Source organism: Triticum urartu, chromosome 5A (genome assembly GCF_056163025.1).
Source record: "Triticum urartu cultivar PI428250 chromosome 5A, HENAU_Tu73, whole genome shotgun sequence".
NCBI classification, from domain to species: Eukaryota; Viridiplantae; Streptophyta; class Magnoliopsida; order Poales; family Poaceae; genus Triticum; species Triticum urartu.
Genome location: NC_141877.1, coordinates 654,171,508 through 654,193,351, shown reverse-complemented (window position 1 = coordinate 654,193,351; position 21,844 = coordinate 654,171,508). Strand labels below are relative to the sequence as shown.

The window sequence follows — 21,844 nt, the reverse complement described above, 5'->3', positions numbered from 1 at the left end:
TGTTTTTCAAAAGCCATAAACAATATTTTGAATCATATACGTTTTCTCGCTGCGAGTGACATACAGACGCCTTTGGAACATAGGCAAAATCACTAATTAAGGGTACCGCTTACAAAGGTTGCCCCGTCTCCTCTGACAAGCAAAGCACCGCATGTGCATAACTTGTCGCAATCAGAGAGTTTTGCTTGAGTTTTTTTCCCACAAGCGTGAGGATGAGAGGTAGATTCTTTGTGTTTAAAAAACACGATTTATGTCTTAAACCGTGACTCCAAATTACAAACCGTTTTCATCGTTGCATTTTAGCATTGAGATCTTCAAATATGATCCCATGTTAATCATTTCGATAGACTTTTGTTCATAAAAATCTATGCTTCAAGATAGTAGTAACTTTGTGCTTCCAGCGTGAACTCCAAACACAAACTAAACTGTTATGGTTGAGGAAGCACAATTATGGTCCCACAGGGTTGAAACACAAATGCTCTTCGCAGGGAAGCACACATATGCTCCCTACGGGGTGAAGCATTATTATGCTTCAAGTGAAAGCATAATCTTGCTTTTCTCACACGGGAAGCACACATGTGCTTCACGCGGAAGAACACACTCCCGTCAAACGTAAACTGGAAAATTTGATGAAATTAAAAAACAGACAAAAAATAATCAACCAAGTGAAACAAAAAATCGTAGAAAACCAAGGACCCCCCCCCCCCCCCCCATACACACAAAACAGCGCTAGAGCATTCAGCATTGAGATATTCAAATGTGATCCCATGTAAATCATTTCAATGGACTTTTGTTCGGACAAATCTATGCTTCCAACGTGAACTCCAAATGCAAACTAAACTGTGATGGTTGAGGAAGCACAATTATGGTCCCACAGGGTTGAAATACAAATGCGCTTCACAGGGAAGCACACATATGCTCCCTGCGGGGTGAAGCATTATTATGCTTTAGGTGAAAGCATAATCTTGCTTTTTTCACACGTGAAGCACACATGTGCTTCATGCGAAAGAACACGCGCTCCTGTCAAATGTAAACTGGAAAATTTGATGAAATACAAAAACAAATGAATAAATAATTAATCAAGTGAAACAAAAAATAATAGAAAACCAAGGAACCCCCCCCCCCCAAACCGCTAGAGCATGCCACATGACATGTCGAGGCACCCCCCCCCCCCCCCCCCCCCCCCGAGGAGCACCCTCCAACTAGTTGTTGTGCAATTTGTTATGGGTGAGTTTTCCTCCCACGACTTCCATGGTACCATGCTCCAATGCCACAAAACTCAAATTTGGAGTGTTAGAAAAATCCAAAAAAGTGTGGATGTTCACAAGATAAGTGTGTACAAACCCTAAAAATTTAACTCCAATTAAAAACATAAAATATTTAAAAAGACAATTCCAACGTGAATAAAGTCATGAGTAGACAAAAGCTAAAACGGCACTATACATTCAAATTTGCTCTTTTTATACCGATGTGTATTTCTAGCTTGAATTTGGAAAATTTATGGGTTATAAACACCCATCTAGTGAACATCCACAATTGTTTCTCAAACTTTTTATGCATCATAATTTAAGTTTTCTAACATCTGGGCACGATAACACCTAAGCCATGGGAGCATCAAGTATTCTCCCTTGCTGTTATGGTGAGGAGGAAACACCGGGCTAGTCCCTCTCTTTGGAGGTGATTCATGTGGTTGTCTCGAGGTAGGTTGTTCATTTGTCACATGGCGCTAAAATTCGTTTGGAGACTAAGGCCCAGTTCTTTTGGCCGATTCTCCCAAAATATTGAGAATCGAACCTCCCCTAGACTCTTTTCAAAATCTTGAACCCGTATTTTCTTGACAACCTATTTATACCCTAACTAGCTAGGATGACTAAAAAATACAGGTTCAAGATTTTGAAAGAACCCGAGGGGATGCCCGATTCTCAGGATTCTAGGAGAATCGTAAAAAAAAACTGGACCTAAGTGTCTTTTTTTTTTTTCTGAACAAAGGTTAAGTCTTTATTTATTTTTGTTAGGGAAGGTTATGTCTTTGTTGTATCCTAGCCCAATAACCGGCCTGCAATGTTGGACTCAAAGTGTTACAACTCTGCACTCACGGCAACCCATGACAGGCCCAACAGAAATAACGAAAACCTAGCCCAGCATCGCATCCGGCAGAGCGGCCCGAGACCCATTTATAAATACGCGGCACCTCCATCCTCCGAAACCCTAGCGCCGCACACACTCCCCCGCCCGCCGCCGCCGCCGCACAGCCGCAGGTAGAGAAGGCAAGGAGGAAGGGAAGATGCCGGCGGGGCACGGGCTGCGGTCGCGGACGCGCGACCTGTTCGCGCGGCCCTTCCGCAAGAAGGGGTACATCCCGCTCACCACCTACCTGCGCACCTACAAGGTCGGCGAGCATGTCGACGTCAAGGTGAACGGCGCCGTCCACAAGGGTATGCCGCACAAGTTCTACCACGGCCGCACCGGTCGCGTCTGGAACGTCACCAAGCGCGCCATCGGCGTCGAGATCAACAAGCAGGTATAATTCCCCAGCCCCATACCTTCTCTGTTCTTCATCTGTGGTCGTTGGGTTTGTTAGATCTGTGCTCCTAGGGCGATACTGCGATCTTGACCGACGGGACACGTAAATCTGGTCTGTGGCCGGAGATTCTGAAGGTCACCAAATCTCTTGGTTCGTTTGATGCGAATTCAGTTTAGTATACTAGAATGCTTTTCTGTGCTTGATTTGTTATGATAGATTGCTATGTGTGCCTGTGATGAACTCTTCAGATCATGTTCATATGTTGTTACTCTTATAAATTGTCTTGCTTACTTTTCCTGTTTGTCAATTTGCTTGCATAGCTACACATTTCTGTAATGTCCTGCAATGATTTGATGTCCTGTTATGTTATGCTGCATCTTGAGAATGGATTAGATTGAACTGTTTGATTACACATGCCCTAGGCCGAGCGCTTCCCCCTTAAGCTATGGGAAGGCGTGGTATTCCACGGGAGAGGTTTTTGTGGCGCACGATTCGTGTGATGGGCATACATTAAAATTTCATTCTGGCTTCCTCTGACTGCATGCTTTACCTGTAGCAGTTATGACAGCCTAATTGGATGATACACATATAAACATCTGTTTTCTTATTTAGTGGATACCTTGGCTTGTTTCATGTAATGTTGCATATGGGTTGCATATCCTAGCCCGTTTCATCTAATGTGTCCTAGTTTGGATGCATTTCATGGCTTGTTTTGTCTAATATGTAGTAGTTTGGATGCATTTCATGGCTCATCTTTGTATGCTGATAAGATTTTGTACACGGTAAATGTTAGCTCTCTAATGATTCTCGTTGGTAGTAGTTGTTTGTTTTCTCCATTTGGATTGGTAGACCACAGTAAGCCACATTTTACATCACTTGATGTTGGTCCCAATATTATTTCTGCATTTCCTTGTCTGTAAACTACTTTGTGTTATACATCTAAATTAGTGTTTGCTTGTCATGCCTTTTACATGTAAATGTTGCCCTGTACTATGTATCAGTGGTTTCATATATGTCTGTGCTCTGTACACAGATTGTAACATGTGTTCTCTGTCATCAGGTTGGCAACAGGATCATCAAGAAGAGGATCCATGTGCGTGTGGAGCACGTGCAGCCATCCAGGTGCAACGAGGAGTTCCTCCAGAGGAAGCTCAACAACGACAAGCTGAAGGCGGAGGCCAAGGCGCGTGGTGAGGTCATCAGCACCAAGAGGCAGCCAGCAGGCCCCAAGCCTGGGTTCATGGTGGAGGGCACCACCATCGAGACGGTCACCCCCATCCCGTACGACGTCGTCAACGATCTCAAGGGTGGTTACTAGAGCGCTTGTTGTTTCCTGAGCAGAAGCTTGAGCCAGTTCTTAGTATCTATGCTTGTTCCCAATGTTTTGGTACTGAGTAGTTCTCTTTTTGCTCCGCGGAGTGTGAACTTCTCTGTGGTTAACATTAAAGATTTCCTGTGGTTGATTTCATTCTCGACATGCTGCTGGATATATTTGCTTTTGGTTGATTGGGCAATTGTCTGTCCTACGAGTTCCTTCTGAGAAGCTGCAGATTTCACGGGCAATGGATTTCCCACGTAATTCCTGTGTAAGCAAGCAGCTTCGAGATGCATGTCAAGATCTATGTGAAATGATAGCTTTGCTCTAATTAAATGAAAGCTACAGCTCATAAGCTGATAAAATGGCTGGAACTTGTGCTCAAAATTCTCAACCTCATAGATATGGAGTACCGCATGGCTTTGTGCATATAGCTGATAAATACTACTCCCTCTGTAAGCAAATACACTACTTCAGTGATCTAAACGCTCTTTGCCACGTAAATAAGTTTAGTACTCCCTTCGTCCCAAAATTCTTGTTTTAATTTATCTATATACGGATGTATATAATATTAAAATGTGACTTGATACATTCGGATTTAGACAAATATAAGACGAGAGTATATCGCATATAAGTAGAGCGATGCTGTATAAACGGTTTTGGATTGGGTACTTAGCTCCCTCGTTCGGACCGCTAGACACAACCACCTGTGGGAGATGGCGCTCCCGCGGCCCACACCAGCGTTGCTGCCTTCCCTCAACCGTTCCCCACCTCCATGGAGCCATCCCTGTAAACCTCTCACATTTTTAAGATAGATACAAGACAAGGTTAAAATGCTTGCCACAAATTAAGCGTACTTGTCTTTGGGGCAAAGGAGTGAAACCCCAGCCCTCGAGGAAGAATCGGGTAAAACTTAAGCTAACTCGCCGTCTTATTGGAAAGAAGTTGCCATGCCATGTCACCTCAAATCCGTGAAGCAATAACTCATGGCGATGGTGGTCATGAAGAAACTACCTTTCTGACCCCGCGAGGGATGGCCGCGCACGACAGGCGTTGGGAGGTTTCGTTGGTCATGGATCTTCGATCTCGGCATACTATCCCCTTCGATCACGAACTGCTGATTCTCCCGCAAGACGCGCTCAAGCTGGTGCTCCTCAACGTCGACGATGTGACGGTGGATGCACACAGGCTGTGTGAGGGCGAGGCGGTACAGGAAGGTAGTCATGCAGTTTCCTTGTCATTTGGCGAGAGTTGACCACAGGATTCCCTCGCCATGCGAATCCGGTCCGCCATACACGACTACGTCAGCACCAGCTAGTCGTATGACAGCTGGGCCATGGCGGTCGCAGCTTCTGGTTGGTGGGGGGGATTCTGGGTCCTGGTCCGCCCCACCGCCATGAGGGCCCCACAGAGGATTTGCCACGGGTGAGCTGTATGGGGGAGGGGTTGGACTCCACCTCGGTCACTTCGCACTTCCATCACATCGCGGGCGATTCTTACCTTGAACCATAGTTTGGCCACCTATGGCGGAGGTCTAGGGTTTCTGATCCCATCCACAATTTCGACTCCTTTGGGTGGTGGCGGGGCAAGCTGGACAACGACGAGCGATCCTTTCCTCAAGTTGTGGCCAGTCCCTCTCTCTTGTCTCATCAGGCTGCAAGATCCAGCTCATCGGTGATGGGGGATCGCGTCGGTGGGAAGTTTGGGGGGGGGGCATAAGGATGTTGGCACGGAAAGGAATCATGGTGGGCGTTACCAGGCTCGCGGCCAGGGACGCAACCTGGTTTGGTAGTGTCTGGGGGCGAATCCGTCGCTGGGCGGAGGCTAGCGCAGTTCATCTGGATCGGAACCCGGTGATCGTTGGGAGGCGGCCAAAACCTCGGTTGCGGGGGCCTGGATCGTTGGGCGGATCCGGTGAAGTCGACGAGCAAGGGGGTGCGACATCCAAGTGCAAGGGGCAGATCCCACCACCTGCTCCTTTTCAAGGCAACACAATCAACCAGGAGCTCTGCCTTAACTGCAATCTTCTAGATCATTTCGCTCCTCGTTGGCCTACTATTCATTGTGATCGATGTGGGAAGCTTGGGCACATGGCGCAGCTATGCCAAGCATTGCGGCCATGGGAGTGTATTCCTGCTATGTGTGGGTTCCAGTCCCCGGGCGAGGGCTTCTTCTATTTCCCAGATTTGTGCATAAGGAAGAATGTGAAAGAGAGGAACAACATTGGTAGTCATTACTGTGTTGGAGGGGTTTACCACTGCAAAGGAATTAGAGACTGAGTTCAATGGCTTCTTCAGAGTTCGGTGGACTTGTACTACTCGTCCTATTAGTCCCACTCAATATACCATGTGATTTCCTAATCATAAGGATGTTGAATGCACCTGTTGTTTTGCTAAACGTCTTCCTATTAAAGACGGGGCTGTTGTGGTTAACATTTCATCTTGGTCTACTTGTGTGGGTGCCAAAAGGGATATGCACAAAGCTTGGGTTCCTATGAAGAATGTTCCATTAGACAAGAGGTGTCCAGAGCATGTTTCCTATCCTGGTGGTCTGGTGAGTGTCACTTTGGAAGTTGATATGGCAACACTGCATAAGCCCGGGTTTCCGTGTATCTTGTTGGGTGATACGTTTCCGTCGTATCTACTTTTCCAAACACTTTTGCCCTTGTTTTGGACTCTAACTTGCATGATTTGAATGGAACTAACCCGGACTGACGCTGTTTTCAGCAGAATTACCATGGTGTTATTTATGTGCAGAAACAAACGTTCTCGGAATGACCTGAAACTTCACGGAGCAACTTTTTGGAAAATATAAAAAATACCTGCAAAAGATGAAGGCCAGGGGGCCCACCACCTATCCACGAGGGTGGGGGCGCGCCCCCTACCTTGTGGCCCCCCTGGAGCTCCTCCGACTCCAACTCCAACTCTATATATTGTGTTTCGGGGAGAAAAAAATCAGAGAGAAGAATTCATTGCGTTTTACGATACGGAGCCGCCGTCAAGCCTTAAAACCTCTCGGGAGGGCTGATCTGGAGTCTGTTCGGGGCTCCGAAGAGGGGAATCCATCGCCATCGTCATCATCAACCATCCTCCATCACCAATTTCATGATGCTCACCACCGTGCGTGAGTAATTCCATCGTAGGCTTGCCGGACAGCGATGGGTTGGATGAGATCTATCATGTAATTGAGTTAGTTTTGTTAGGGTTTGATCCCTAGTACCCACTATGTTCTGAGATTGATGTTGCTATGACTTTGCTATGCTTAATGCTTGTCACTAGGGCCCGAGTGCCATGATTTTAGATCTGAACCTATTATGTTTTCATCAATATATGAGAGTTCTTGATCCTATCTTGCAAGTCTATAGTCACCTATTATGTGTTATGATCCGTTAACCCCGAAGTGACAATAATCGGGATACTTACCGGTGATGAACGTAGTTTGAGGAGTTCATGTATTCACTATGTGTTAATGCTTTATTCCGGTACTCTATTAAAAGGAGGCCTTAATATCCCTTAGTTTCCATAAGGACCCCGCTGCCACGGGAGGGTAGGACAAAAGATGTCATGCAAGTTCTTTTCCATAAGCACGTTTGACTATATTCGGAATACATGCCTACATTACATTGATGAAGTGGAGCTAGTTCTGTGTCACCCTAGGTTATGACTGTTACATGATGAACCGCATCCGGCATAATTCTCCATCACCGATCCATTGCCTACGAGCTTTCCATATATTGTTCTTCGCTTATTTACTTTCCCGTTGCTATTGCTATCATCACTACAAAATACCAAAAACATTGCTTTTACTACTGTTACCTTTTGCTACTGTTACCACTACTATCATATTACTTTGCTACTAAATACTTTACTGCAGATACTAAGTTTCCAGGTGTGGTTGAATTGACAACTTAGCTGCTAATACTTGAGAATATTCTTTGGTTCCCCTTGTGTCGAATCAATACATTTGGGTTGAATACTTTACCCTCGAAAACTGTTGTGATCCCCTATACTTGTGGGTAATCATTGGGGTGTAGGGATGCTGAGAAAATCCCTCCATCGGCTGAAGGCACCCTTGGTGACAAGTTCTATAAATTTTTTATGAGTTCGAAAGAATTGTGGTGGGTGCCCCCCCCAGAAAAGACAAAATTCTATTCCTGTTGATAACAGTTTGTCTTGATCTCTGTCAAAAAGGTATAGAATGGACCCCTCCGGGTCTTCGTTTGAGCAGGGTGGGGGGATCACTTCTGTGGTGGGCAAATTTTTGCTACAGGGACAGTCTATTGGCACGCAGAGGCCGTCAACTATATCTGAATAGGAGGAAGAGGAGGACAATGAAGACAATTGAAGGAAATATGCCCTAGAGGCAATAATAAAGTTGTTATTTATATTTCCTTATATCATGATAAATGTTTATTATTCATGCTAGAATTGTATTAACCGGAAACTTAGTACATGTGTGAATACTGTTGGGTTTCGTAGTAATTTCAAAAAATTTCCTACGCACACGCAAGATCATGGTGATGCATAGCAACGAGAGGGGGAGTATGATCTACATACCTAGTAGATCGATAACGGAAGCGTTTGGTTGATGTAGTCGTACGTCTCCACGATCCGACCGATCAAGCACCGAAACTACGGCACCTCCGAGTTCTAGCACACGTTCATCTCGATGACGATCCCCGGACTCCGATCCAGCAAAGTGTCGGGGAAGAGTTCCGTCAGCACGACGGCGTGGTGACGATCTTGACGTACTACTGCTGCAGGGCTTCGCCTAAGCACCGCTACAATATTATCGAGGACTATGGTGGCTGGGGGCGCCGCACACGGCTAAGGAATAGATCACGTGGATCAACTTGTGTCTCTCTGGGGTGCCCCTGCCTTTGTATATAAAGGACCAAGAGGGGGAGGCCGGCCGGCCACATAGGGCGCGCCAGGAGGAGTCCTACTCCCTCCGGGAGTAGGACTTCTCCCCAATCCTAGTTGGAATAGGACTCGCGAGGTGGGAAAAGAGAGAGAGAGAAGGAAGGGGGCGCTGGCCCCCTCTCTCCTTGTCCTATTCGGACTAGGGGGGAGGGGCGCGTGGCCCAGCCCTGGCTGCCTCTCCTCTTCTTCCACTAAGGCCCATAAAGGCCCATATAGCTCCCGGGGGGTTCCGGTAACCTCTCGGTACTCCGGAAAAATCCCGATTTCACCCGGAACACTTCCGATATCCAATATAGGCTTCCAATATATCAATCTTTATGTCTCGACCATTTCGAGACTCCTCGTCATGTCCGTGATCACATCCGGGACTCCGAACAAACTTCGGTACATCAAAATGCATAAACTCATAATATAACTGTCATCATAACCTTAAGCGTGCGGACCCTACGGGTTCGAGAACAATGTAGACATGACCGAGACATGTCTCCGGTCAATAACCAATAGCGGGACCTGGATGCCCATATTGGCTCCTACATATTCTACGAAGATCTTTATCGGTCAGACCGCATAACAACATACATTGTTCCCTTTGTCATCGGTATGTTACTTGCTCGAGATTCGATCGTCGGTATTCCAATACCTAGTTCAATCTCATTACCGACAAGTCTCTTTACTCGTTCTGTAATACATCATCCCGCAACTAGCTCATTAGTTGCAATGCTTGCAAGGCTTAAGTGATGTGCATTACCGAGAGGGCCCAGAGATACCTCTCCGACAATCGGAGTGACAAATCCTAATCTCGAAATACGCCAACCCAACATGTACCTTTGGAGACACCTGTAGAGCTCCTTTATAATCACCCAGTTACATTGTGACGTTTGGTAGCACACAAAGTGTTCGTCCGGCAAACGGGAGTTGCATAATCTCATAGTCATAGGAACATGTATAAGTCATGAAGAAAGCAATAGCAACATACTAAACGATCGGGTGCTAAGCTAATGGAATGGGTCATGTCAATCATATCATTCACCTAATGATGTGATCCCGTTAATCAAATAACAACTCTTTGTCCATGGTTAGGAAACATAACCATCTTTGATTAACGAGCTAGTCAAGTAGAGGCATACTAGTGACACTCTGTTTGTCTATGTATTCACACATGTATTATGTTTCCGGTTAATGCAATTCTAGCATGAATAATAAACATTTATCATGATATAAGGAAATAAATAATAACTTTATTATTGCCTCTAGGGCATATTTCCTTCAGTCTCCCACTTGCACTAGAGTCAATAATCTAGTTCACATCGCCAAGTGATTTAACAGCAATAGTTCACATCACCATGTGATTAACACCCATGGTTCACATCGATATGTGATCAACACCCAAAGGGTTTACTAGAGTCAGTAATCTAGTTCACATCGCTATGTGATTAACACCCAAAGAGTACTAAGGTGTGATCATGTTTTGCGTGTGAGATAATTTTAGTCAACAGGTCTATCACATTCAGATCCGTAAGTATTTTGCGAATTTCTATGTCAACAATGCTCTGCACGGAGCTACTCTAGCTTATTCCTCCCACTTTCAATATGTATCTAGATCAAGACTTAGAGTCATCCAGATCTGTGTCAAAACTTGCATCAACGTAACTTTTTACGGCGAACCTTTTTGTCACCTCCATAATTGAGAAATATTTCCTTATTCCACTAAGGATAATTTTGACCACTGTCCAGTGATCTACTCTTAGATCACTATTGTACTCCCTTGCTTAACACAGTGTAGGGTATACAATAGATTTGGTACACAGCATGGCATACTTTATAGAACCTATGGCTGAGGCATAGGGAATGACTTTCATTCTATTTCTATCTTCTGCCGTGGTCGGGCTTTGAGTCTTACTCAATTTCACACCTTGTAACACAGGCAAGAAACTTTTTCTTTGTCTGTTCCATTTTGAACTACTTCAAAATCTTGTCAAGGTATGTATTTATTAAAAAACCTTATCAAGCGTCTTGATCTATCTCTATAGATCTTGATGCTCAATATGTAAGCAACTTCACCGAGGTCTTTCTTTGAAAAACTCCTTTCAAACACTCCTTTATGCTTTGCAGAATAATTCTACATTATTTCCGATCAACAATATGTCATTCACATATACTTATCAGAAATGCTGTAGTGCTCCCACTCACTTTCTTGTAAATACAGGCTTCACCGCAAGTCTGTATAAAACTATATGCTTTGATCAACTTATCAAAGCATATATTCCAACTCCGAGATGTTTGCACCAGTCCATAGATGGATCGCTGGAGCTTGCACATTTTGTTAGCACCTTTAAGATTGACAAAACCTTCTGGTTGTATCATATACAACTCTTCTTTAATAAATCCATTAAGGAATGCAGTTTTGTTTATCCATTTGCCGGATTTCATAAAATGCGGCAATTGCTAACATGATTCAGACAGACTTAAGCATAGATACGAGTGAGAAACTCTCATCGTAGTCAACACCTTGAACTTGTCGAAAACCTTTTTGCGACAATTCTAGCTTTGTAGATAGTAACACTACTATCAGCATCCGTCTTTCTCTTGAAGATCCATTTATTCTCAATTGCTTGCCGATCATCGGGCAAGTCAACCAAAGTCCATACTTTGTTCTCATACATGGATCCCATCTCAGATTTCATGGCTTGAAACCATTTCGCGGAATCTGGGCTCATCATCGCTTCCTCATAGTTCGCAAGTTCGTCATGGTCAAGTAACATGACCTCCAGAATAGGATTACCGTACCACTCTGGTGCGGATCTCACTCTGGTTTACCTACGAGATTCGATAGTAACTTGATCTGAAGTTACATGATCATCATCATTAGCTTCCTCACTAATTGGTGTAGTAGTCACAGGAACAGATTTCTGTGATGAACTACTTTCCAATAAGGGAGCAGGTACAGTTACCTCATCAAGTTCTCTACTTTCCTCCCACTCACTTCTTTCGAGAGAAACTCCTTCTCTAGAAAGGATCCATTCTTAGCAACGAATGTCTTGCCTTCGGATCTGTGATAGAAGGTGTACCCAACTGTCTCCTTTGGGTATCCTATGAAGACATATTTCTCCGATTTGAGTTTGAGCTTATCGAGATGAAACTTTTTCACATAAGCATCGCAACTCCAAACTTTATGAAACGACAGCTTCGGTTTCTTGCCAAACCATAGTTCACACGGTGTCGTCTCAACGGATTTAGATGGTGCCCTATTTAACGTGAATGCAGCTGTCTCTAATGCATAACCCCAAAACGATAGTGGTAGATCGGTAAGAGACATCATAGATCGCACTATATCTAATAAAGTACGGTTATGACGTTCGGACACACCATTACACTATGGTGTTCCAGGTGGCGTGAGTAGTGAAACTATTTCACATTGTTTTAACTGAAGGCCAAACTCGTAACTCAAATATTTTACCTCTGTGATCATATCGTAGAAACTTTTATTTTCTTGTCACGATGATTTTCCACTTCACTCTGAAATTCTTTGAACTTTTCAAATGTTTCAGACTTATGTTTCATCAAGTAGATATTCCCATATCTGCTCAAATCATCTGTGAAGTTCAGAAAATAACGATACTTGCCGTGAGCCTTAACACTCATCGGACCGCATACATCAGTATGTATTATTTCCAATAAGTCAGTTGCTCGCTCCGGAGAACGGAGTCTTAGTCATCTTGCCCATGAGGCATGGTTCGCAAGCATCAAGCGATTCATAATCAAGTGATTCCAAAATCCCATCAGCATGGAGTTTCTTCATGCGCTTTACACCAATATGACCTAAACGGCAGTGCTACAAATAAGTTGCACTATCATTATTAACTTTGCATCTTTTGGTTTCAATATTATGATTATGTGTATCACTACGATCGAGATCCAACGAACTATTTTCATTGGGTGTGTAACCATATAAGGTTTTATTCATGTAAACAGAACAACAATTTATTCTCTTACTTAAATGAATAACCGTATTACAATAAACATGATCAAATCATATTCATGCTTAACGCAAACACCAAATAACACTTATTCAGGTTCAACACTAATCCCGAAAGTATAGGGAGTGTGCGATGATGATCATATCAATCTTGGAACCACTTCCAACACACATCGTCACTTCACCCTTAACTAGTCTCTGTTTATTCTGCAACTCCCGTTTCGAGTTACTAAACTTAGCAACTGAACTAGTATCAAATACTGAGGGGTTGCTATAAACACTAGTAAAGTACACATCAATAACATGTATATCAAATATACTTATGTTCACTTTGCCATCCTTCTTATCTGCCAATCACTAGGGGTAGTTCCGCTTCCAGTGACCAATCCCTTTGCAGTAGAAACACTTAGTCTCAGGCTTAGGACCAGACTTGGGCTTCTTCACTTGAGCAGCAACTTGCTTGCTGTTCTTCTTGAAGTTCCCCTTCTTCCCTCTGCCCTTTTTCTTGAAACTAGTGGTCTTGTCTACCATCAACACTTGATGTTTTTCTCGATTTCTACCTTCGTCAATTTCCGCATTATGAAGAGCTTGGGAATCGTTTCCGTTATCCCTTGCATATCATAGTTCATCACGAAGTTCTACTAACTTGGTGATGGTGACTAGAGAATTCTGTCAATCACTATCTTATTTGGAAGATTAACTCCCACTTGATTCAAGCGATTGTAGTACTCAGACAATCTGGGCACATGCTCACTAGTTGAGCGATTCTCCTCCATCTTTTAGCTATAGAACTTGTTGGAGACTTCATATCTTTCAACTCGGGTATTTGCTTGAAATATTAACTTCAACTCCTAGAACATCTCATATGCTCCATGATGTTCAAAACGTCTTTGAAGTCCCGATTCTAAGCCATTAAGCATGGTGCACTAAACTATCAAGTAGTCATCATATTGAGCTAGCCAAACGTTCATAACGTCTACATCTGCTCCTGCAATAGGTCCGTCACCTAGCGGTGCATCAAGGACATAATTTTTCTGTGCAACAATGAGGATAAACCTCAGATCACGGATCCAATCCGCATCATTGCTACTAACATTTTTCAACACAATTTTCTCTAGGAACATATCAAAATAAACACAGGGAAGCAACAACGCGAGCTATTGATCTACAACAAAAATTGCAAAATACTACCAGGACTAAGTTCATGATAAATTTAAGTTCAATTAATCATATTACTTAAGAACTCCCACTTAGATAGACATCCCTCTAATCCTCTAAGTGATTACGTGATCCAAATCAACTAAACCATGTCCGATCATCACGTGAGATGGAGTAGTTTCATTGGTGAACATCACTATGTTGATCATATCTACTATATGATTCACGCTCGACCTTTCGGTCTCCGTGTTCCGAGGCCATATCTGTATATGCTTGGCTCGTCAAGTTTAACCTGAGTATTCCACGTGTGCAACTGTTTTTCACCCGTTGTATTTGAACGTAGAGCCTATCACACCCGATCATCACGTGGTGTCTCAGCACGAAGAACTTTTGCAACGGTGCATACTCAGGGAGAACACTACTTGATAATTTAGTGAGAGATCATCTTATAATGCTACCGTCAAACAAAGCAAGATAAGATGCATAAAAGATAAACATCACATGCAATCAATAAAAGTGATATGATATGGCCATCATCATCTTGTGCTTGTGATCTCCATCTCCGAAGCACCGTCGTGATCACCATTGTCACCGGTGCGACACCTTGATCTCCATCGTAGCATCGTTGTCGTCTCGCCCAGCTTGTGCTTCCACGACTATCGCTACCGTTTAGTGATAAAGTAAAGCATTACATCGCGATTGCATTGCATACAATAAAGCGACAACCATATGGCTCCTGCCAGTTGCCGATAACTTGGTTACAAAACATGATCATCTCATACAATAAAATTTAGCATCATGTCTTGACCATATCACATCACAACATGCCTTGCAAAAACAAGTTAGACGTCCTCTACTTTGTTGTTGCAAGTTTTTACGTGGCTGCTACGGGCTTAAGCAAGAACCAATCTTACCTACGCATCAAAACCACAACAATAGTTTGTCAAGTTGGTGCTATTTTAACCTTCGCAAGGACCGGGCGTAGCCACACTCGATTCAACTAAAGTTGGAGAAACTGTCACCCGCAAGCCACCTATGTGCAAAGCACGTCGGGAGAACCGGTCTCGCGTAAGCGTACGCGTAATGTCGGTCCGGGCCGCTTCGTCCAACAATACCGCCGAACCAAAGTATGACATGCTGGTAAGCAGTATGACTTATATCGCCCACAACTCACTTGTGTTCTACTCGTGCATATAACATCAACATATAAAACCTAGGCTCGGATGCCACTGTTGGGTTTCGTAGTAATTTCAAAAAATTTCCTACGCACACGCAAGATCATGGTGATGCATAGCAATGAGAGGGGGAGTATGATCTACATACCTAGTAGATCGACAACAGAAGCGTTTGGTTGATGTAGTCGTACGTCTCCACGATCCGACCGATAAAGCACCAAAACTACGGCACCTCCGAGTTCTAGCACACGTTCAGCTCGATGACGATCCCCGGACTCCGATCCAGCAAAGTGTCGGGGAAGAGTTCCGTCAGCACGACGGCGTGGTGACGATCTTGACGTACTACTGCTGCAGGGCTTCGCCTAAGCACCGCTACAATATTATCGAGGACTATGGTGGCTGGGGGCGCCGCACACGGCTAAGGAATAGATCACGTGGATCAACTTGTGTCTCTCTGGGGTGCCCCTGCCTTTGTATATAAAGGACCAAGAGGGGGAGGCCGGCTGGCCACATAGGGCGCGCCAGGAGGAGTCCTACTCCCTCCGGGAGTAGGACTTCTCCCCCAATCCTAGTTGGAATAGGACTCACGAGGTGGGAAAAGAGAGAGAGAGAAGGAAGGGGCGCCGGCCCCCTCTCTCCTTGTCCTATTCGGACTAGGGGGGAGGGGCGCGCGGCCCAGCCCTAGCTGCCTCTCCTCTTCTTCCACTAAGGCCCATAAAGGCCCATATAGCTCCCGGGGGGTTCCGGTAACCTCCCGGTACTCCGGAAAAATCCCGATTTCACCCAGAACACTTCCGATATCCAAACATAGGCTTCCAATATATCAATCTTTATGTCTCGACCATTTCGAGACTCCTCGTCATGTCCGTGATCACATCCGCGACTCCGAACAAACTTCGGTACATCAAAATGCATAAACTCATAATATAACTGTCATCGTAACCTTAAGCGTGCGGACCCTACGGGTTCGAGAACAATGTAGACATGACCAAGACATGTCTCCGGTCAATAACTAATAGTGGGACCTGGATGCCCATATTGGCTCCTACATATTCTACGAAGATCTTTATCGGTCAGACCGCATAACAACATACGTTGTTCCCTTTGTCATCGGTATGTTACTTGCCCGAGATTCGATCGTCGGTATTCCAATACCTAGTTCAATCTCGTTACCGGCAAGTCTCTTTACTCGTTCTGTAATACATCATCCCGCAATTAGCTCATTAGTTGCAATGCTTGCAAGGCTTAAGTGATGTGCATTACCGAGAGGGCCCAGAGATACCTCTCCGACAATCGGAGTGACAAATCCTAATCTCGAAATACGCCAACCCAACATGTACCTTTGGAGACACCTGTAGAGCTCCTTTATAATCACCCAGTTACGTTGTGACATTTGGTAGCACACAAAGTGTTCCTCCTGTAAACGGGAGTTGCATAATCTCATAGTCATAGGAACATGTATAAGTCATGAAGAAAGCAATAGCAACATACTAAACGATCGGGTGCTAAGCTAATGGAATGGGTCATGTCAATCAGATCATTCACCTAATGATGTGATCCCGTTAATAAAATAACAACTCTTTGTCCATGGTTAGGAAACATAACCATCTTTGATTAATGAGCTAGTCAAGTAGAGGCATACTAGTGACACTCTGTTTGTCTATGTATTCACACATGTATTATGTTTCCGGTTAATACAATTCTAGCATGAATAATATGTTGGAAATATGCCCTAGAGGCAATAATAAAAGCATTATTACTATATTTCCTTGTTCATGATAATTGTCTTTATTCATGCTATAATTGTATTATCCGGAAATCGTAATACATGTGTGAATAATAGACACCAACATGTCCCTAGTAAGCCTCTAGTTGACTAGCTCGTTGATCAACAAATAGTCATGATTTCCTGACTATGGACATTGGATGTCATTGATAACGAGATCACATCATTAGGAGAATGATGTGATGGACAAGACCCAATCCTAAACATAGCACAAGATCGTATAGTTCGTTTGCTAGAGTTTTTCCAATGTCAAGTATCTTTTCCTTTGACCATGAGATCGTGTAACTCCCGGATACCGTAGGAGTGCTTTGGGTGTACCAAACGTCACAACGTAACTGGGTGACTATAAAGGTGCACTACAGGTATCTCCGAAAGTATCTGTTGGGTTGACACGGATCGAGACTGGGATTTGTCACTCCGTATGACGGAGAGGTATCACCGGGCCCACTCGGTAATGCATCATCATAATGAGCTCAAAGTGACCAAGTGTCTGGTCACGGGATCATGCATTACGGTACGAGTAAAGTGACTTGCCGGTAACGAGATTGAACGAGGTATTGGGATACCGATGATCGAATCTCGGGCAAGTAACATACCGATTGACAAAGGGAATTGTATACGGGGTTGCTTGAATCCTCGACATCGTGGTTCATCCGATGAGATCATCGAGGAGCATGTGGGAGCCAACATGGGTATCCAGATCCCGCTGTTGGTTATTGACCGGAGAGCGATCTCGGTCATGTCTACATGTCTCCCGAACCTGTAGGGTCTACACACTTAAGGTTCGGTGACGCTAGGGTTGTAGGGATATGTATATGCAGTAACCCGAATGTTGTTCGGAGTCCCGAATGAGATCCCGGACGTCACGAGGAGTTCCGGAATGGTCCGGAGGTAAAGAATTATATATAGGAAGTGCTATTTCGGCCATCGGGACAAGTTTCAGGGTTATCGGTATTGTACCGGGACCACCGGAAGGGTCCCGGGGGCCCACCGGGTGGGGCCACCTGCCCCGGGGGGCCACATGGGCTGTAGGGGGTGCGCCTTGGCCTACATGGGCCAAGGGCACCAGCCCCAATAGGCCCATGCGCCTAGGGTTTCCAAAAGGGAGGAGTCCCACTAGTGGAAGGCACCCCTAGGTGCCTTGGGGGGGAGGGAAACCTCCCTTGGCCGCCGCCCCCCCTAGGAGATTGGATCTCCTAGGGCCGGCGCCCCCCCCTTGGCCCTCCTATATATAGTGGGGGAAGGAGGGCTTTTCATCCACGCCTTTGGTTGCCTCCTTCTCCCTCTCCAACACCTCCTCCTCCTCCATAGCGCTTGGCGAAGCCCTGCCGGAGTACTGCAGCTCCATCAACACCACGCCGTCATGCTGCTGCTGGTGCCATCTCCCTCAACCTCTCCTCTGCCCTTGCTGGATCAAGAAGGAGGAGACGTGGCTGTTCCATACGTGTGTTGAACGCGGAGGTGCCGTCCGTTCGGTGCTAAGATCTCCGGTGATTTGGATCACGTCGTGTACGACTACCTCATCCCCGTTCTTTGAACGCTTCCGCTCGCGATCTACAAGGTACGTAGATGCATCTAATCACTCGTTGCTAGATGAACTCCTAGATGGATCTTGGTGAAACCGTAGGAAATTTTTTGTTTTCTACAACGTTCCCCAACAGTGGCATCATGAGCTAGGTCTATGCGTAGTTCTTCTTGCGCGAGTAGAACACAATTTGTTGTGGGCGTAGATGTTGTCAACTTTCTTGCCGCTACTAGTCTTATCTTGCTTCAACGGTATTGTGGGATGAAGCGGCCCGGACCAACCTTACACGTACGCTTACGTGAGACCGGTTCCACCGACTAACATGCACAAGTTGCATAAGGTGGCTGGCGGGTGTCTGTCTCTCCTACTTTAGTTGGAGCGGATTCGATGAAAAGGGTCCTTATGAAGGGTAAATAGAAGTTGATAAATCACGTTGTGGTTTTCACGAAGGTAAGAAAACGTTCTTGCTAGAACCCTACTTCAGCCACGTAAAACATGCAACAACAATTAGAGGACGTCTAACTTGTTTTTGCAGCAAGTGCTTTGTGATATGATATGGCCAAAGTTGTGATGTATGAGTTGTTCATGCTATTGTAATAGGAATCACGACTTGCATGTCGATGAGTATGACAACCGGCAGGAGCCATAGGAGTTGTCTTTATTTTTGTATGACCTGCATGTCATTGAGAAACGCCATGTAAATTACTTTACTTTATTGCTAAACACGTTAGCCATAGTAGTAGAAGTAATAGTTGGCGAGCAACTTCATGGAGACATGATGATGGGGATCATGATGATGGAGATCATGGTGTCAAGCCGGTGACAAGATGATCATGGAGCCCCAAGATGGAGATCAAAGGAGCTATGTGATATTGGCCATATCATGTCACTATTATTATTTGATTGCATTTGATGTTTATCATGTTTTGCATCTTGTTTACTTAGAACGACGGTAGTAAATAAGATGATCCCTCATAATAATTTCAAGAAAGTGTTCCCCCTAACTGTGCACCGTTGCGACAGTTCGTTGTTTCGAAGCACCACGTGATGATCGGGTGTGATAGATTCTAACGTTCACATACAACGGGTGTAAGACAGATTTACACATGCAAACACTTAGGTTGACTTGACGAGCCTAGCATGTGTATAGACATGGCCTCAGAACACAGAAGACCGAAAGGTCGAGCATGAGTCGTATAGAAGATACGATCAACATGAAGATGTTCACCGACGTTGACTAGTCCATCTCACGTGATGATCGGACACGGCCTAGTTGACTCGGATCATGTTATACTTAGATGACTAGAAGAGGGATGTCTATCTAAGTGGGAGTTCATTATAATTTGATTAGATGAACTTAATTATCATGAACTTAGTCTAAAATTTTACTGTATGTCTTGTAGATCAAATGGCCAACGTAGTCCTCAACTTCAACGCGTTCCTAGAGAAAACCAAGCTGAAAGACGATGGCAGCAACTACACGGATTGGGTCCGGAACCTGAGGATCATCCTCATAGCTGCCAAGAAAGATTATGTCCTACAAGCACCGCTGGGTGACGCACCTGTTCTCCCTGCAGAACAAGACGTTATGAACGCTTGGCAGGCACGTATCGATGACTACTCCCTCGTTCAGTGCGGCATGCTTTACAGCTTAGAGCCGGGGCTCCAAAAGCTTTTTGAGAGACACGGAGCATATGAGATGTTCGAAGAGCTGAAAATGGTTTTCCAAGCTCATGCCCGGGTCGAGAGATATGAAGTCTCCGACAAATTCTTCAGCTGTAAGATGGAGGAAAATAGTTCTGTCAGTGAGCACATACTCACTATGTCTGGGTTACATAACCGCTTGACTCAGCTGGGAGTTAATCTCCCGGATGACGCGGTCATTGACAGAATCCTCCAGTCGCTTCCACCGAGCTATAAGAGCTTTGTGATGAACTTCAATATGCAGGGGATGGAGAAGACCATTCCTGAAGTATTTGCTATGCTGAAATCAGCAGAGGTAGAAGTCAAGAAGGAACATCAAGTGTTGATGGTCAATAAAACCACTAAGTTCAAGAAGGGTAAGGGTAAAAAGAACTTCAGGAAGGACGGCAAGGGAGTTGCCGCGCCCGGCAAGCAAGCTGCCGGGAAGAAGCCAAAGAATGGACCCAAGCCCGAGACTGAGTGCTTTTATTGCAAGGAAAGTAGTCACTGGAAGCGGAACTGCCCCATATACTTAGCGGACAAGAAGGCCGGCAAAACAAAAGGTATATGTGATATACATGTAATAGATGTGTACCTTACCAGCACTCGTAGTAGCTCCTGGGTATTTGATACCGGTGCAGCTGCTCACATTTGTAACTCAAAGCAGGAGCTGCGGAATAAGCGGAGACTGGCAAAGGACGAGGTGACGATGCGCGTCGGGAATGGTTCCAAGGTCGATGTGATCGCCGTCGGCACGCTACCTCTTCATTTACCTACGGGATTAGTTTTAAACCTCAATAATTATTATTTAGTGCCAAGTTTGAGCATGAACATTGTATCAGGATCTCGTTTAATTCGAGATGGCTACTCATTTAAATCCGAGAATAATGGTTGTTCCATTTATATGAGAGATATGTTTTATGGTCATGCTCCGATGGTGAATGGTTTATTCTTAATGAATCTCGAGCGTAATGCTACACATATTCATAGTGTGAGTGCCAAAAGATGTAAGATTGATAATGATAGTCCCACATACTTGTGGCACTGCCGCCTTGGTCACATAGGTGTCAAACGCATGAAGAAGCTCCATGCTGATGGACTTTTAGAGTCTCTTGATTACGAATCATTTGACACGTGCGAACCATGCCTCATGGGTAAAATGACCAAGACTCCGTTCGCAGGAACAATGGAGCGAGCAACCAACTTATTGGAAATCATACATACTGATGTGTGCGGTCCAATGAGCGTTGAGGCTCGCGGTGGCTATCGTTATGTTCTCACCCTCACTGATGACTTGAGTAGATATGGGTATGTCTACTTAATGAAACACAAGTCTGAGACCTTTGAAAATTTCAAGGAATTTCAGAGTGAGGTTGAAAATCAACGTGACAGGAAAATCAAGTTCCTGCGATCAGATCGTGGAGGAGAATACTTGAGTCATGAGTTTGGCACACACTTAAGAAAATGTGGAATAGTTTCACAGCTCACGCCGCCTGGAACACCTCAGCGTAATGGTGTGTCCGAACGTCGTAATCACACTCTATTAGATATGGTGCGATCTATGATGTCTCTTGCCGATTTACCGCTATCCTTTTGGGGGTATGCTTTAGAGACTGCCGCATTCACTTTAAATAGGGCTCCGTCGAAATCCGTTGAGACGACACCGTTTGAATTATGGTTTGGGAAGAAACCTAAGCTATCGTTTCTAAAAGTTTGGGGATGCGATGCTTATGGCAGGAAACTTCAACCTGAAAAACTCGAACCCAAGTCGGAAAAATGC

The 21,844-nt window shown here is 44.8% G+C and overlaps 1 protein-coding gene across 1 annotated transcript; it reads left to right on the top strand.

The window, feature by feature from the left end:
* The first annotated feature begins 2,198 nt into the window (after positions 1-2,198).
* Positions 2,199-3,992, top strand: LOC125511409 (large ribosomal subunit protein eL21x/eL21w). Its single transcript, XM_048676772.2, has 2 exons — positions 2,199-2,521; positions 3,585-3,992. Exons 1-2 carry the CDS (start codon positions 2,285-2,287, stop codon positions 3,840-3,842), a joined length of 495 nt encoding a protein of 164 aa, XP_048532729.1. The 5' UTR covers positions 2,199-2,284; the 3' UTR covers positions 3,843-3,992.
* Positions 3,993-21,844: the final 17,852 nt, after the last annotated feature.